Raw genomic sequence first — 18869 nt, forward strand, 5'->3', positions numbered from 1 at the left:
TTTCTTTGTGTACCTTGTAATTTCTTCTTGTTGTTGAAAACTGGACATTTTGCATACTATAATGTGGCAACTCTGGAAATCAGATTCTTCCTCCTCCCTAGGGTTTGTTGTTGTTGGCTTGTTGTGGGTTATAGTTGTTTATTTGTTTAATGACTTTTCTGAACTATTTCTTGTAGAGACTGTATTCTTTGGTGTGTGTGTGGTCACTGAAGTCTCTGTTTTGTTAGTTTGTGGTCAGCTAGTGATTTGACAGTTTTCCTTAAATACCTGGAGCCACAAAAAAAAAAGAGATCACCTTCTAGTCATTGCACATTCATTCTTTATGGGGGCACTGCTTAACACTTAGCAAGACTGTTTACAACTCTGCTTTAGCCTTTACTTCCTGCTTGCATCAAAAGATTAGCCAGAAGTGAACATTTGTGGTCTTCTCAGGTCCTTCCTGTGTCAAGCCCTGGTCACCTGTGTGGCCTTGGACATTTCCTGGTATATGCAGAAGCTTTTGAAAGCTGTTATTCCTCCATATATGTCCTTTTCTAGCCTCGTTTCCCAGGCTTCCATCTGTCTGCTGTCTGCGGCATCTGTTATTCCTCACCACAGGTTGCTGCAGCTAGTATATACGCCTTTAAGTGCTATTGACAGATGTCACCTGGGAGATCACTTCAGCCCTAAGAAGCTTCTGAGGCACATGACACAAAGCTAAATCCCTGAGTTGATCATTCAGGGAGCCACCAGACAGTTCAAAACATACAACCACAATTTTTTTTGAGAATAAGGTCTAACCACATATTGCTTACTTGGGCATTGGCAAGCCACATCAGAAACATGAGCTACCACATTCACAGCTGCTGCTAAGCTGGTGAGTGGAGATGGTATGCAAATAAGTTAACATGCCTCAATGCTCTCTTACCGAAATGTCTTTATTTAGCGTTTGCCTAGGTGTGTAAGTTCTTTATTAGAGTCTAGAATTTGGCAAAAATATTGATTGGATAGTTTTTGCCAATTTGATCATTGTTTTTGCGGAAGGATGGATTATTGGAATTTTCTGCTCTGCCATTTCAATCATATCATCCCACCATTAGCTTTTTTTTTTTTTTTTTTTGAGATGGAGTCTCGCCCTGTCGCTCAGGCTGGAGTGCAATGGCACAATCTCAGTTCACTGCAACCTCCACCTCCCCGATTCAAGAGATTCTCCTGCCTCAGCCTCCTGAGTAGCTGGAATTGCAGATGCCCGCCACCACACCTGGCTAATTGTTCTGTACTTTTAGTAGAGATGGGGTTTCACCATGTTGCACAGGCTGGTGTCGAACTCCTCACCTCAAGTGATTCACCTGCCTTGGCCTCCCAAAGTCCTAGAATTACAGATGTGAGCCACCACGCCTGGCCACCATTAGCTTTTATACATGAAACTAGAATGGAGACTCTAGCTTGTTCTGTTCACTTTTATATTCTTGGCTTCTAACACATAGTAGGTACTCATGAAGTATCTGTTAGGTAATGATTGAGTGAAATGAACAAATTATCATTGTCTTACACAATCCCTATAAAACATGAGTATTCCCATTTTACAAAGGAAGATACTGAGCCTCAGAAAGGTTCTATGGCTTTCCCAGGTTACCCAGCTTCTACAATAAGCAGCAGAGACAGATTCAAATCTATATCCACAATCCCAAGACCTTTGTTCTCTTCCTTATACAATGCTGGCTCCTTTAGGCATCAGAAAATAAGGAGATAACAACTGTGTTGTATTTAACTGCTTTTGAAGCATATTCCTGTCCCCTAAGTTCATGTATTTATCATTGTAGTCCTACAGCCCAGACTGAGCATATTCCATTTTATAGTCAAGAAAACAGGCAGAGAGGACAAACCACCCCTGATTGGACTGGAGGCACTGGAGATAAATCCAAATATTCTAAATCCTAGGTCAGTGCTTTTTCTGTTATTTTATCTTGTCTCTTTATTAAAGTAAATAGGGTTTCATCTTAAAGTGGTTCTTTCCAGGAGAAAAGTAAATTATTTTCCAATGCAGTACTACATGCAAACCAGGACCCAGAGATTCACGCTTCACTCCCATCTTTCTTTCACTTGGCCGCTTACACCAACCAAACATCCGTTTTTGATGATTCTATCCCTCCATTAGCTTTTAAATATACCACTTTCTCTCCCTTCTTTTTTTTTTGTGGGCCGGGGGGCGGGGGTGCAGAGGGGATGAGCACTGCTCTGTCACCCAGGCTGGAGTGCAGTGGCACAATCTTAGCTCACTGCAACCTCCGCCTCCCAGGTTCAAGCGATTCTCCTGCCCTTTCTCTCCATTCTTATTGCTAGTGCCCTAGTTGGAATTCTCATTCTGAATCACATGGTATATTACAATGGTCTCTTCACTTTGTTTTCCTGGCCCAGAAGCAACTCATCCCATGCCATACCCCCCACCGTTGTCAGGGTAATTTTTCCCCTGAAATGCAAATATCTCCAAACATTCCCTTGATTAAAATCTTTCAGCAAGTCCTCATTTTCTGCAGCGTAAAATCAAGACCCTGAGGGTGGCCTGCAAGACCCTTGAGATCCGATCCCTACTGACCGCTCCAATTTCATGTCCCCACACCTACACTTCAGTACAGATTCACAGGTACATCATCATTTCTTCACACACACTATCCTCCTTGGAACACTCTCTCCTTCCCTTTCCCCAAAGGCTTATTTACTTATTACAGCCCCACCTCCCTGCCCCTCCCACCTTCAGGTGGGTCTCCCTGCTACTCCTGAGTTAGCTCTAACAGAGCGGCTGGCACACTAGATTACAATCATCTGCTTACTCCTTTGCTTCCTAAATAGGGTGTGAGTTTTCAGAGGGCAGAGGCTGGGTCTCTTATTCTGGTATTCTTAGCTAATACAGAACTCAGTGAATATATCTGAAATAAATGAAGGCTTATCTTTCTGTTTTATTTACACTTAAGAACTATGTCGTGTAACTCATAATAGAGGCAGACCTAAATAAGGTATGAGGTAACAACTTCAAATAAAACATCAGGAAATTACATGCTGGGACTTCCCCAGCTTAGCATCCCCCCCAAATCCCAATTTAAGAGCCATACGTGGGTTATTTTTGCTTCCACAGTAAATTGAAGAATGCATAAACTTTCTTCTACTAGAGAATAAAATTCTGTAGATCTTTGTGTTTTCTTTTCCTATCAGGTTGCTAAGAAAGCTGAAAGAATTTAAGGCTTCAATGCACTGTGACAGTATTAGTCCTAGAGTCTAGCATATTTGTTTCTTCCTGTTTATGTCTTTGCTTTTACATTTTTAGTTTAATAATCTTTTTGGGCTGGGCATGGTGGCTCACACCTGTAATCTCAGCACTTTGGGAGTCCGACTTGGGAAGATTGCTTGAAGCCAGGAGTTGGAGACCAGCCTGGGCAACAAAGCGAGACCTCGCCTCTCCAAAAACAAAGAAAAGAAAAAAAGCTGGGTGTGAGGGTGCATGCCTGTAGTCTCAGCTATTCTGGAGGCTGAGGTGGGAGGATCGCTTGAGCTAAGGAGCTTGAGGCTGCAGTGAGCTATGATGGGACCACTGCACTCCAGCCTGGGGTTAAAAAAACCTTTTTGTATGTATGCCTTTTTGGAAAATAAAAGGGGCACAAATATAGAAACAACTCACACTTTAGATGTAACACATGTTAGACTCCTGTATCCTCTCCAGGGTCACCTCTTGGTGCAAACCCACATCTTCTTTGCTCTGGACATCCTGAACGACTTGTGTTCCTCATGTTGCTATATGAGTGCCAAAGTGCTTCTATTCTGGGTAGAATCACCCTCCCACCCCTTCATCATCTGGCTAATCCCTGCTCATCCTTCAGGACTCAGCTGAGACAGCTTCTCCTAATGACCTCAACACCTTCCTCTGTGCTCCAAAGCACTCTACTGATCACTGCTCTCTGCCTCCCTCATTAGGCTGTGAGCTACTTAAGATCAGGCAGTATTTAGCACTGAGCTCCCAGAATATAACTTTGGCTGACCAGAAGAGGTCTCAGGAAATGCTTGTTGAAAGAAAATGGATACATTTAGCACACTGCTGTGGACATGCTTAGGAAATGCATCTGAAATGGGCCTCACGCATCACAATTTCCACGAAATGTGAGGTGTGCATCTCCCTAATCCCCACCTATCATTTTCATCATCCTATTATTTCAAGTCTATCATTTCTATTATTTTTTCTAATCTTTCTAATTTTATCAGATCCTCTCCACTCCTTCTCCTGACCTTTCCCTGGTCTAATAATAATAATAAAAAAAATCCTAAATCCATTTAGATTTGACTTAGCTTTGTTTTCAAATTGAAAGCCCATTGTCCTAAATTACAATTTATTAAATAGATCCTATCCTTCCTTATTCATTTTATGTATATTCTATTTTAGGTATAATCCCTTATAAATAATATGATTTGTTTTGGAAACTTTCTCTTCTATTCCACTGGCCTATTAGCACACTGGTTTAGTTACTATCATTTTATTATCTTACCCAGCTATTTGTTTTTAATGTAATTTTTTCCTATTAAAAACTATAGAGGAATATTTTAAATATACAAATAAGCAAAGAAAAAAACTGAAATTACTCATAGTCCCACAAAACAGAGATAACCATAATTATCATTTAAAAAATGTAAATAGATGGCTTTCATAGCTGGCTTTCACTTAACCATTTTGCCAGATAAACTGATCTTTTCCAAGCTTCTGTAGAATGTACTGGCTGATGACTACTGTATGCGGAATGTTCCTGGAGAGGGGCTTCCACTCAGAGGCCTGTGTTCTGTGTTCTCATTCTCAGCATCAGGAGGTTGTGCTAACAAGGGTCAGGTGTGTATATTTCAACATGTTATGCCAGGTGTGGTGGTTTCACTACTGCCAGGATTATTTAAATATTATGTATATTGATAAAAACAATGAATATGCAAGAGTAGTTTCTATAAAAACCCTTTGAAAGCTTGAATACCTTGCAAAGACATAATAAAGGTAAATGCAAAAACTACTAATCTCAAGTTATGTGTAGGTGCAAGGAAACATTGCAAGGAAATTATAAAAATTATTATAACCTGGGAACCTACACTCAGTGGGCTTCGTAAGCATCTCTAAATTTTTATCCATTTTAATAAATCAATATTTCATATTATTGCACTTTCGGGAGGTTACATTATTGGTGTTTTTAATGCCAAAGACAGTAGACAACTTCGGAAGAGTCAGGAGTCAGAAAGAATATACCTATGTCAACAATTGGCCAATAAACATTTACATGTTGTAGTTTAAAACAATTTTCTTTTTCTTCTTCTTGTTTTTTTGAGACGGTGTCTCCCTCTGTCGCCAGGCTGGAGTACAGTGGCGCAATCTCATCTGACTGCAACCTCCACCTCCCTGGTTCAAGCGATTCTCCTGCCTCAGCCTCCCGAGTAGCTGGGACTACAGGCGTGCGCCACCACACTCAGCTAATTTTTGTATTTTTAGTAGAGACGGGTTTTCACCGTGTTGGCCAGGATGGTCTCGATCTCTTGACCTCGTGATCCACCCGCCTCAGCCTCCCAAAGTGCTGGGATTACAGGCGTGAGCCACGGTGCCCGGCAAACAATTTTCATTTTTAATGATTCTCCTCCTTAACCCAATTTTTCAATTAATCAGTTAACTACCAGTGCCTACAGGACTGAGAGAGCATCTACTATACCTTTAAGATGTGTAAGAATATTTATTTCATATAAATGAGATCATTCATTGCTTGAGCCCCTGCTTTCTTCGCTAACTATATTATAAACATTAATCCAACATATTAAATATTATTTACATCATTGTGAATGCCGACCCAGTCCTTCCTGTTGAACTTCTATTTACGCTTTTTAAAACTTAACATTAAACATGTACCTTTCTTGATTTTCTCTTTCACAGGACTGACAGGAAGCTTGGAATTTAGTCATATGCCTAGCCTGGGATTCTTACATAGCTAATCTCCTTTTCTCAATTTTTTCAATTTGCTTATTACACAACTTGTGTGTGCGTGTGTGTTAAAATTGTTTTATTTTGTTGTAAGCTGTGAGAATCCCTTCTGGAAGATGGAGTGAGTAGACCAACCTTAAATACCTAATATCCTGTCTCCCAGTGTGAGGTTACAAGATGTAACCCGAGACTGACTGAAGGCCACTTTGTTTTGCCTTGAAGGCAGTTCCTTACTGTTGCCTCTCTAGTCTGACAGTCCTGGCCAGGGAGCTTGTAAGTACCGAGAGGGCTTTAAGATTTCTATTGAAATTGCTGATAAGACCATGAAATGGTCTAATAGCTTAGCTTTACTTTTTCTGGAATCCTAAATTTAACCTAGGTGAATCTGCTAAAATTATTTTTCTTGGAATTGGGACAGTAAATGACATGAGGCATATTATCAAATTAAAGGCATAAAGCATTTCTTATTTTCACTACTATTTGCCACAAGTGAAAAAAACAACGTGTAGAGCAAGCTTGTCCAGCCCACGGCCCGCGAGACGCATGCCGCCCAGGATGGCTTTGAATACAGCTTGACACAAATTCATAAACTTTCTTAAAAGATTTTGTGTGTGTGTGATTTTTTTTTTCTTGGCTCATCAGCTATGGTTAGTGTTAGCGTATTTTATGTGTGGCCCAAGACAATTCTTCCTCTTCCAGTGTGGCCCAGGAAAGCCAAAAGATTGGACACCCCTAGTAGAGGCACAAACTCAGTAGGTTAGTTCCACAGCATCTGATCAAAGATATGAGGCCAAAGAGCCTCTGGAGGTACCAGCTTCTTTCTGAACCCTTCAACATCTGTAAGAGCTTTGAGCTGTACAGCTATTTAAAGCAGCTAAAATTTTAATCACTACTTACATATTAAGATAGGGTGCATAAGTTTTGTGCTTCCTGAAAGAATCCTCTAGATTTTTATTTCCTTCGATTTGAGGTTAAGTACAGAGTACACTTTCCATAGCCAAACAGAAAGAAAAGACTTTCAGGTTACCTTTCAGACGTGAGGCTTTTCACAGGCTCTTTAATCATTAGGTAGTCTATATAAAAGAATTACGTCAATCTGCATCAGAACCACTCAAAAAAAGAAAGAACAGTCCAGATTGGTTAATATTCTTCAGAATCTCAAATCCCTCCAGTGTTTAAGCCTCCTCACAATTATCCTGTAACAACTCTTTTTGGCAGGATAGTATAAACAGCCAGGACTATCGTCAGCTCACATTTGTTAATAAAAGGCAGTTCACAGTGCAGCCTCTCACGAAAAATCCAAAATAACAAAACAAATTAGGAGAGGTGTATGGTATTGCAAAAGGCCTTCCACTTAAGAACATCCCTTCCTTAGTCCCTAATATTACCTAAAATTATTGGTTTTTAAAAAGATTGATTGGCCGGGCGCGGTGGCTCAAGCCTGTAATCCCAGCACTTTGGGAGGCCGAGGCGGGCGGATCACGAGGTCAGGAGATCGAGACCATCCTGGCTAACACGGTGAAACCCCGTCTCTACTAAAAAATACAAAAAAACTAGCCGGGCGAGGTGGCGGGCGCCTGTAATCCCAGCTGCTCGGGAGGCTGAGGCAGGAGAATGGCGTAAACCCGGGAGGCGGAGCTTGCAGTGAGCTGAGATCCGGCCACTGCACTCCAGCCTGGGCGACAGAGCGAGACTTCGTCTCAAAAAAAAAAAAAAAAAAGAGTAGGAAAGAGAATGCTTGTTTATTAATAGTTAAACCAGGATAATCGCATAAAGCTGGAAATGTCTGGGCAAGCTGGGAAGCAACTAAGACCTTTCAAGATTTGATTAAATTGGATGTCAGTTATGTTTTTTCAAATAAATTAGTCATTATACTAAATTCATTTTATTTTGATAAACAAATTTTAATATACTATCAAAATAATAAGAATTCAAAAATACAATTTTTTTTTTCATTACTTCATCTTAGAGGAAATTTTCCCATAATATTTGCGTGGCAAGTAAACTTTCATACATTCAGTGTAATAGTTCATTTTAAATGAAATTTTAAAGAAGCTAGAGATACTTCTGTCCAAGTAAAACATTCATAATTTATTCATTACAGAAATAAGTTGTAGGAGAAGAGGAATGATAAGTTCTAAACTAGCATATTAATATTGGAAGAACCCTAAGTCTTAGAATGTAGCTTAAAGCCTTAGATCTTTGAGCTCTAACATTTGTTAGGGTTCTGGCCCAGTCACTTAAATTATGAGCCTCAGTTTCCACCTCTATGAAATCGGGATAATGATANCATGTGCATAACGTGCAGGTTTGTTACATATGTATACTTGTGCCATGTTGGTCTGCTGCACCCATCAACTCGTCATTTACATCAGGTATAACTCCCAATGCAATCCCTCCCCCAGATTTTTCTAAACTTTCAATGGGGCACAGCTACTGCCTAAATGATGGCACCACACAGTTTCACAAATGCACTAAACTCAGTACAGATCCAGGCTTCAATTCACGTGCAGACAGACCACTGTACCAGGCACAGTGAATGCTTTCCATGATGGACGCTGTCCAGTGGAGGCTTTTCTTCTTCTTTTTTTTTTTTTTCTTTTCTTTTTTTGAGAGTGAGTCTCGCTCTGTCGCCCAGGCTGGAGTGCAGTGAGGCGATCTTGGCTCACTGCAAGCTCCGCCTCCTCGGTTCAGGCCATTCTCCTGCCTCAGCCTCCCGAGTAGCTGGGACTACAAGCGCCGCCACCTCGCCCGGCTAATTTTTTGGTATTTTTTTAGTAGAGACGGGGTTTCACTGTGTTAGCCAGGATGGTCTCGATCTCCTGACCTCGTGATCCACCCGCCTCGGCCTCCCAAAGTGCTGGGATGACAGGCATGAGCCACTGTGCCCAGGCCAGTGGAGGCTTTTCTACTCTGCCTGATGATTGAGTTCAGTTGCAATCTTAGCATTCACATGGCAACTCAGACTCCAGCTATGAAGCCTGGCCGGGCAGTGGATGAACTTTGTACTTCAGAAATTGGTTTTAGTACATTTATATTTGTTATTCCGAAGCCCCCAGCACATGCTGTGAGAGACAGAAAGGAATAGATGGGAAATTCTGGGGCACCCTTGCGGCATACTGACCTAATTTGAAATGAAGATGTTGCCCATGATTTTATCAGTCACCACGCTGGGCATGGGGAAGTGTTACAACACAGTAGACAATAACATTCTTTCCTATAAAATTTTATTTATTACATAAAAAATTCTATACATTTGTTAGACTAAAATACAGTTTTCATTATAATTCTGGCAACTGAGTCAGTACACAGAGAAAACTTAGCATTAGATCAGCACTTTTCTTTCTAGTTTATATTTCTGCACAAGAAAAACATTTCAAAGCTCCATTTCATATAGGCTCATTGTTCTCTGAAGCCAGATGGAATTCCATCCAATTCAGAGCTCTTGGAAGTTAATTTCCCAGCAAGATTTGATAACTCCAACTCCAGAAAGTTAATTGCTTAATATACATATTTTTAAAGTCCTCTGAGAGCATAATGCTCCATCTGTAAAGTCTGCACTGTGTCAATAATGACAGTCACAAATACTGGGGCTACAACTGTGTCTGTGGGGCATGTTCAAGCACCTACATGTTTGTTCCCCCACATGAATACAGTGTAGTGACACTGTAACAAGAAAAAAATCCAAAATAATGGTAAGGTAAATGATCCCAAACTATGGAAGGCTTAACTGTGATCCTCCAGTTTATAATGGACAAAGACAAGACAAGATACGAAAATTCATTCTGGCACTATGAAATAGAATGCAAATGACAAAAAAAAAAAAAAAAGACAAAAAGGCATCAGATTGAGAAATATGTGGCACCACAATATACTTCTCATGCCACATTACACAGCCACAAGAAATCAAAACACACTGATATGTGTTTTCTGCTCATATCACCCCATATGCTGGGCTGGGCTTGACACTGGATGTGAAGACTCAGTGCCTAAGAGATCAATAACAGGTCCCTACTGTATTGACTGATCTTTAAATTTGGCTGCCTTATTATTCTAGGAGCTCCATTCTAAACTCGAGGAGTTCAGAAAGGCTGTGCCAGCCAGTAAGTAAAGTTGGACCTTTGGTCTTCAGAAGATAGGGTTTTGTCTTTGGTTGTTTTTTGAAGCCCCTGTCATTTTGCTTGATGCCCTTCACACTTTTCTCCCCGCCTTTTGTTAGTTATAAAGTTTTTTTTCCTCCTGTAATCAAATCAGTTAACAACCACTGAACTAACTTCTTTAGGTGTAAGATCTATTAGAAGTGCATTCAGTGGTCCAGAATATTTTGAGAAAGTATAAAAACTTCTTTTCATTATGGAGCTCTTAGTACCCTCATATAGGGAAGAAATCAGAAAACTCCAACAACGCAACACAATCTACTAGCATTAGGGCAACACAGCAGAAGAAAAGTTAACTGTCACCATGTGATCATTTCAGAAAATCAAAATAGGCAAAAACAATAGGGGCCAAAAACCAAGTTCTGAGCACAGACTACTGGAACCTAGAGAATGGGGAAAATCGACTTAATAGTCCCTGTTTCAAATCACCAGCCCCCAAAACCATCCTATTATTGTCACATTCCTGTGTGGTATCTAATACAATTTACGGAAAAAACAAAAAACAAAAAAAAGTCACGACCTGATTATCAACATGGTAAATGAAGAAGGAGCTCACATTTTCTAGTGGCAACTAGGATGATCCATGGAACCCATTCTATCTGCCCAATTATTCCCAAGTCTTTTTTTCAATGCCCACTTTTTTTTTTTACTCATATGATTTAACACATGCTCCCAAAACAGCTCAAATTATAATCCTAGCTGACAGGATGGGTGGATCAGATTCATACACGAAGGTCAGAATATTCCCTTTAAGTCCTACACTTCTGTGACAAAAAGACGTATCAAATTTAGATACTTACACTGGACTTAGGCCCTTTTCTATCCAATATGGGAATTTCCTCCAGTGGTCTCTGCATTTACTACTGTGGAAGGTTCATTAAAGCTCTTCTAGGCCGGGCACGGTGGCTCACGCCTGTAAGCCCAGCACTTGGGGAGGCTGAGGTGGGTGGATCACCGGAGGTCAGGAGTTTGAGATCAGCCTGGCCAACATGGTGAAACCCCGTCTCTACTAAAAATACTATAATTAGCTGGGCATGGTGTCACATGCCTGTGGTCCCAGCTACTCAGGAGGTTGATGCAGGAGAATCGCTTGAACCTGGGAGGTGGACGTTGCAATGAGCCAAGATCGCGCCAGTGCACTCTAGCCTGGCGATAGAGCGAGACTTGGTCTCAAGAAAAAGCAAAAACAAACAAAAAACCCCCAAACTTTTATAGGAGTGTGGGGCGGAGTAGGAAGCTGACTTTTCTCCTTTCTTCACCAGTCAGTTATGACATTTCCACTTTCTTCAGCCTGAAAAGATAGGCAACGGTTTGATGTCTGACTATAAATCATGAGCCACTGGGATCAAATTTCACAAGAACTTCAAACCCCTTGATGAGTGTCTGCCTGCTTTTTCAAGGGCCCAGGGAGCCTTCCATGTAGATGCAGCACCCTTACCTAATAGTACTAGGTGCAGATGTGAAGAAATTCACATATTCCTGAAGAAGATGGAGTAGGGAAGGGACTGGGGGCGGAGTTCTATTGGCAGAGCAGTCCGAAGCTGCTCTAGTGGGTGACTGGAAAACACTAAAACAGAAAACACCTCCCTGATTTATGCAGGGAGAAAAAACACCTTTTGCATTTCTACCTTTAGCATCTGCTCCTCCAACTTTCTACCAAATTTATTCTTTGCTAACTATGGACTACACGTGAGTTTGCTAATTTATCATCATCTTCAACTGTTCCTGGACATGTTGACAAATATGTTTTAAGACAGTAGTATACTGATAACACTAAGCCACATAACGCCATAGCTGAGTTACAATAAAAAGAATCAAGTGTTTTGGTAGATGGATTAGTTACAAAGATTCCCTATTTATTTCTTCTTGGATTTTTTTTTTTGGCTCATTGCAGATAATCTGCTACCTTGCCCCAAATAACCCCCAAGGACACACACACACACACACACACACACACACCCCCTCACACCTCCAAAGAAAGAAAATCTTACTGTTACGAAGATTCAGTGTTGATCATCTTGTTATTCCTTCAGATTAGTGTGGTTTCTATTCCCTAACCTGCTACTAAATTACATAAAGTCTTTAAGTTATAAAAATGATTCCAGGTCAGAAGGTGGTAAGCATCATCTCAAAAGTATCTCTAGTGGAGGCCTAATCACTTCCTCATTTCAAAACACATTATCAGAACAACTTTAGAGCAGGCTTTTGACTTGGGTTCATTAAGACTCTGAGCGGGTGGCGGGGTGGCAGCTGGCAGTCTGAGGGCCCTGAGATTCTGTGAGCATTTTGAGTGTTCACAGACATGCAATGTGTATTTGAGAGAAAGATAGTCCATAACTTTCTTAAGCTCAAAGAGACCCATTGCCCCTTCAAAATAACTTGTTTTTGAATATCAAATATTAAATTCAGGTCTTAGCAAATAAAAGTGAAACATTTCTGAGACATCTGTAAATTACAATGTTTCCATGTTCAACTAGATCTTCACTAGACCATCAATAAAAGCTTTATTATTCTGAGCTCCGTGTCCTGGAGAAAATCATTTAAGTTGTAAAACTGAGCATCAAAACTGAATAACCTAATAGGTCTCTAACAATTTCACATATTTTCCACAAATTGACTAATGAATTTCCTTAGAACACATTCTGTCCATATAATTTACAAAAGTGGCAATTGTTCATGCAATATTGAGAAACTGAATCATCATTTGTCTTTACACATACAAAATCAAGATGGGGAGGAAGAAAGGGCACTAGAGTATTTCTATAGAAAAGAAAGGTTTTCCACAGAAATCAGTAACTTAAAAAACTGCATTGAAGTTTTCTATAAGAAAGATATTTTCAAAGATTTAAATCTTGGATTAATATTACCCTCTTAAAATTAAAACGTGGAGTATAAGAATTTGGCTCAAATGTATGAAATCTGAATGGGAAAAATGTGGTATTCTAAATTCATAAGTGTACACAACATGTGTAATTTTTGTTTTGTTTTTTAAGTTTGCTAGCTTTAGATTTTCTTTTGGCATACTCGAGGGTCTTGCTTTTTTAAAATTTGGACTATGTGCCACTAAGTTAACAAAGGTGAGTTAATTCCAAGAAGCTACTGTATATGAACAGTGCCTACTTTTCAAAAAGGCTAACACGCATTCTTAGTACACAAAGATACATGAATATGCATTTAAAGCAAAAGGCAGCCTATGCTGTGAATACAGAATACACAAATCTCTGCGTTACGCTTTTACTTATGAACCCACATTTTTCCGATATGTATTCACAGACCACTTCTTAACAACTCTAGGCAAGCCATGATAGTGCACTCTTATTTGTCAGATGGAATGTATGAAAAGAATACAGAAATTAACTGTGGCAGGTACACTGATAAGCCTCCAGACTCTGAGAGTTTTGTTGTTGTTGTTGTTTTTAAGTAGCAGTAGAAAAGCAGTAAAGAATTTACTTCTTGAAAAGCGAAAGCTTAAAGACCTTTCTGGAGGAAACTTCTCAGAGGCCATGTTAAGGCTATTGGAAAGTCCAGTTTAAATGAAAAGGTTACTGACCAAAAATCAAATAAAATATTCAAGTCAACATTACTGGCAGTTCTGGTTTTGGAACTGATCCCAGAATTCTAGCTTGCAGGCTACAAGATCTCTTGAAATGGCTGTTAGTAGCCAGTGATAGTGCATGGTGGAAATGGTTGAAGCCTCAGGGGCAGTGATGTGGCCTCACACATATGTGGTGCCTGCAGTTCCTGTAGCTGTTCTGAAGAGTGAGGGAGAGGTATTAACTCTGCTCTAAAGCAGTTTGAGTCCAGAATAAAGGGGTCAGTGCCTCATACCCCCTACTGGGGTGAAATCCTAAAACTGCCCAGGGAAGGCAAGGAAGCCCTTGGCAGATACCAAGATCAGTGGTATTGGAAATCACTTACAATCAGCAGCTTAATGCCCTTCGTGGGGGAAAAAAAAGAGAGAGAGAGAGAGAGAGAGCATCTCTACAAAAGAAGAACATTTCTAGCATAACTTTAAAATAAACTCAGTAAGTGCCTCCTCCTTAACCATTATGGAAAAAGTTTGGGGACCAACATACACTTAAGCTACTTAAGTTGTAGTGACTTAGGACTTAATTATCTTATAGGATAAAATAAAAACTTTAATCCTAAACATTAGCCATTGCATTAAATGGTTTAAGGGAACAACTGGCTTTGAGCTCTGCTCATCCACGCAAGGATTATACAATCTCAGTGCTCTAGCTAAATTGCTAATGTTTTATTACTACTGCACCGGTAAGCCTCTCATAGAAGATGGGTCTCTTGGATTTACAATGAAATATAACTTTTCTCTTCCGTATTATGGAAGACCTTATTCTTGAGGCAGGAGCTCAGAAAGTCTAAATTATGCACCAGAGCTTTAATTATCTGATGGCAGAAACCATGATACTCTGGTCACTACTACAATTGACAATAGAGGACCCCAACTAAAACTCTAGAAATATGAGTCCTGAATGCAGTTTTGAAGATTCACCACAGAAGAAGACAAAAACCACAACACAGAATCAATGATTTATAAAATTATTCTGGTATCCACATTTCACAGATAAATTTCTGTTCTTCATCTATTCTTCTCACTTGGGCAGAAGATGGAAGCAGTGAGCGAATAGCAATAAGGCAGCCCATAGCTAGCTGAAGAATGACTTGAAATGAATGAAAAGAGGCAGCAGGAATATCCAAACATAACCTCAACATATTTAAATATTGCTTAAAATCTTCTGTGAGGCTTTATCAAATTAATCAAGGAATAAAGCTCAAGAGAGAGTGATATTCCACATATTAAATATCTCTCTGTGTGTGCCTGTGTAATGTATATGCATATCTGCATATTTCTATATGGCACATGAATTTACTTAAGGAAAACAGCCTGGCAATTAATTTGCAACTCAAATGACATGGTTACACATAGATTATAATTTCTAAACACAATGTTAGTAAAACAAAATTTATTTGTAAAACAGGACCTGTTATATAAAATGGCACACAATCAAGTTATACAAAAATACAAAATTTCTTTCTGATTACAGTTCTAGTTGCAAATGATAATTAGAAAGCATTCCTGGTGGCTTCCAAATAGCTGAGATTGCGAGCATATGGAACAGGGAGCAGCAACAGTCCATGATGCAGGGATGTCCAAGTGAGTAGAACCTAATTTCCAAGTTCAGGACTTCCATCAGGTCACTTTGGAGGGACACCTCTTTAAATTGCTAGCTCCTGGAATGTCTTCTGTTTGGATACCCATCTTCTAGACTTTTGCCAATTCTAAATTTAGTTCCCAATGTTTGTGAAAGTCCAAAATCTGTGTGGCTATGAAACAGATGGTATTCTGAATTTTCTCACATGATTTGCTCTCTCATCTATTTGGACAATTGTTAGTTACATAATTATATTTATTCCATATCAGATGAATAAAAGAGAACAGTGATACTGTTTGGTGATACTAGATGTTAGATGTTAACTTCTGGAGAATTATTCTTTCCAAATAGCTACTCTTGCAATGTTAGTTTCCCAGATCTTGCTAAGACATGAGCTCTTAATTGTGTGTATGTGTGTGTTTTTTAAAATCCAGACTCTTATTGCAAATATTCTGAAAAATCAGAAATATTACATGAACTTTGAAAAGAAACCAAGGCATTTAGCAAATTTTAGCCTACCTAGAGTAAAGAACGCCAATACTTAAAAAAAAATACCATTTACCTTTTGCAGCAATTTAGAGGTCCAACCCTTTGAAAGGAAGCACATTAGCAAACAGCTGCTTATGAAGCCCTAGTGACATTACTTGTATGCATTTCCATAATACCGGTCTCATTCACTGTCTAGTTCTGGTAGGAGGCAATGCTTTCTTTCAAAAGATTCTCCTTCCATGGAATGATAAAATGCTGAGGCTTTTTTTGTTTTTTGTACAGAGCCTGTATTTAGTGCAATAAGTTTAAAAAATTTGCTCTGAAATATTTACTTTACATTAACAAAAATAGCTTTTTTTAAAAAAATTGTAACAAAAAGGAGTTATCGCATAAACAGATCATGAATTATTCTTAGCAAATTACACTTTTTTTTTTCTTAAAGCATTCACCATTACAATAAGCAGAACAATGGAATATTAGCCATTCATATCTGGTAAGCTTCAGGAATAAAAATGCAAAAAACCCCAGACCCACCCCCAAACAAAAAGAACAGTCACACTGGAGGATCAACACATTAGCCAATTCTTCAGTTAAACATCGTAGAACTCTGGATACTCAATGAATTGCCAAGGAGAGGAGCACCTGCCAGTGTGTTTTCAGATTGTATAGCAAGCATTTGAATAAAATGGCCATTTAACCCTAAGCCACTGACGTTACTCTGAAGCAGAAGCCCAAGCACTGCAATTTTCAATGCTTTATGTTCCATGTTTCTGTCCCTTCTTTATTCCTCCCAGCATTACTTAATCTGCAAATCAATACACAGAAACTTAAAGGCTAAACTCACTGGGTGCCCCAGCTTTCTTTCAAATCAGGCACACAAATGTGTGGAGGATGCTACTAAAGTCAAAAAGGAAAGAAAGACAAAATATAAGGAAAAAGTTTGCATACGAAAGATTATCTACCCTTTTCTTTTTTACCTACTTTCTTTTAAAGAAGCGTTAGGGTAAACTACAAATACCTGAGGAGTTGGTTACCTTTTAATGTTAGCTGACAAATGTATGAACTATTATGAAAATTCCCATATTGGGCCCACTTGTATGTTTCTAAAAGTAAAACGACATGGCTTCTTTGATTGGGGAAAACTGATTGGAGTAATTCCTTATTTATCTGAAAGCATATGCCTAGTCTTGACTCACTAGGACTTATGCATCAGTAAAATAAGATCTTGATTTTATACACACATCAGGGAAATCACCCCTGAATAAACTTTAGACATAATTTGGTACAATAATTTTACCTATTTTTAAATAACTAAAGTTAAAATCTCCTCTAAGTTATTAAAAATGTTAATCAGATATGAATTTTAACATTTCCATTAAGACAATTACAGTTGAAAACATTAAATGACGGAAGTTGCCTTGTAAAAGCCACCCGTATGAAAGGAGTACATGTTTGACAAAAATAAGCATAAAAAAGGTATTAAATCCCTGTTCCTTTTCTCTGATTTTGGCTGATTTATGTGTGTGTGTGTATATACATATACATATATACACACATACATATACATATATACACACACCCACACACACAAATACATAGTTATGTGTATATATTGTTTTGGAATGTCAATGGGTTTCCATAACCGTCGGCTAGGTTCAAGCAGAACTTGCTCCCGAAGCCTAGAAAACAAAGTCATACAGAGTATAATCTTAGACAATTACCATTAAAAGGAGATCATGAATGATGTTACAAATATACACATGGTCACAAACAGCAAGATGGCAAAATGGACTGAGAATCCTTCTCCCCTGAATTCCTGGAGCTGAAATTCTTACGAATGTTGAAAGTCACACTTTCTCCAGGATCATCTCTGAGATACACAGAGCATACTTCTCTAGCCCATGTTCCTACAGTGTCTAGGATTTTTCCTCCCTTTTCTCTTTAAGTTCTTTGCTATATGACAGCAAGCAGTCAGTCAGAAAATCTCTTTCCTAAACCTTTTTATCACTTTTGGTACATTTATCCAAAATCACTTTCAAAGAATCATAAAAAAAATTCATAAATCTTTAAAGTTCCCTTAACTAGTGAGCCTCTCTCAGGGAAAAGTTCGAGAACAAAACTGGAAGTTCTCATGTTTAGTTCAATGATCCCCTGTCAAAAGGAAAATATAAAACCTCATTTTACTGAACATTATTGTACAGGCTAAAAATGAAGCGTAAATTAAAAGATCCCATTGAGGAGGGAGGAAGATAGTGAATTCAAACAGCAGCAATGTTTCTAGAGCTACTGCAAAATAGGCATGATGCTCTTTTATAGAACTTTCATCTACAGCAACAATATGTAAATTATATCAAGCAAATACAAATAAGCAATCCTAAATTCTATCAATCCCCAAACTTAAGGTAGAAATTTCTCAAACAGATTTTTAGAAACACATGCAAGGGAATGGTGTTAGTAGGGGCCAACTCTAACCATGCATACTGTGGAAGAGAAATAAAGAAGGTACTGAGGTGCTGAGAAAATAAAACTACTCTGTGAGAAATATTTCACACTTGTCTTCTGGGAGCTTTTTAACCATTGAAAACATTATTCTTAGGGACCCAATGCTACAATGTCCAAAGCACCAGAACGATGCACATAGAAGATGTATTTTGGGATGCAGAAGAGGGTTTTTGCCATTAATCTGCAAGCAATGAACTGAACAACAGAAAATGAAAGCAAAAATTAAATGAAGATTTTAATGCATTGTTTGAAGTAAGGGACACTATTTCAAAACTAAAAATACTAATAGGAAAGAACTCCTTCTAAAATATTTGGCATCTGGTAGAATGCCACATAACCTGGGCAGTTCTCCCAGGATTATTGCCTATAAATTAGGAGTTTAGGTAAGGAAAGTATACTTGCATTCTGATCTACTACAATTCATCTACCATTCATTAAATAATATTATAGAAATCTGTGCCAACTCATGGCAAGAGTCTTCAACCTCGAAATAGTTCTCCCTTTCTTTAAACGCTTATTACTGAATGATATAATGAAAGCTTCAATCACTGGAGAGACAGAAAAGGGGGGAAAGCTTGGTTT

The 18869-nt window shown here is 38.9% G+C and overlaps 1 protein-coding gene across 3 annotated transcripts in view; it reads right to left on the reverse strand.

Annotated features, from left to right (window-relative positions):
• SLC44A1 (solute carrier family 44 member 1) overlaps window positions 1-18869 on the reverse strand; it is a 199143-nt gene that overhangs the window by 33418 nt on the left and 146856 nt on the right. Inside the window, exon 16 of one of the 3 annotated variants that reach the window (XM_025359138.1) lies at window positions 15075-17464. The exons of 1 other annotated variant lie outside the window; for it this stretch is intronic. In XM_025359138.1, the coding sequence (XP_025214923.1) occupies window positions 17441-17464 (24 nt within the window). In that variant the 3' untranslated portion in view covers window positions 15075-17440. Of the gene's footprint in view, window positions 1-15074; window positions 17465-18869 lie in introns of those variants that run through there. One more of the 3 variants, XM_025359140.1, reaches the window with a different exon arrangement.

Source organism: Theropithecus gelada, chromosome 15, assembly GCF_003255815.1.
Source record: "Theropithecus gelada isolate Dixy chromosome 15, Tgel_1.0, whole genome shotgun sequence".
Lineage (NCBI taxonomy): Eukaryota > Metazoa > Chordata > Mammalia > Primates > Cercopithecidae > Theropithecus > Theropithecus gelada.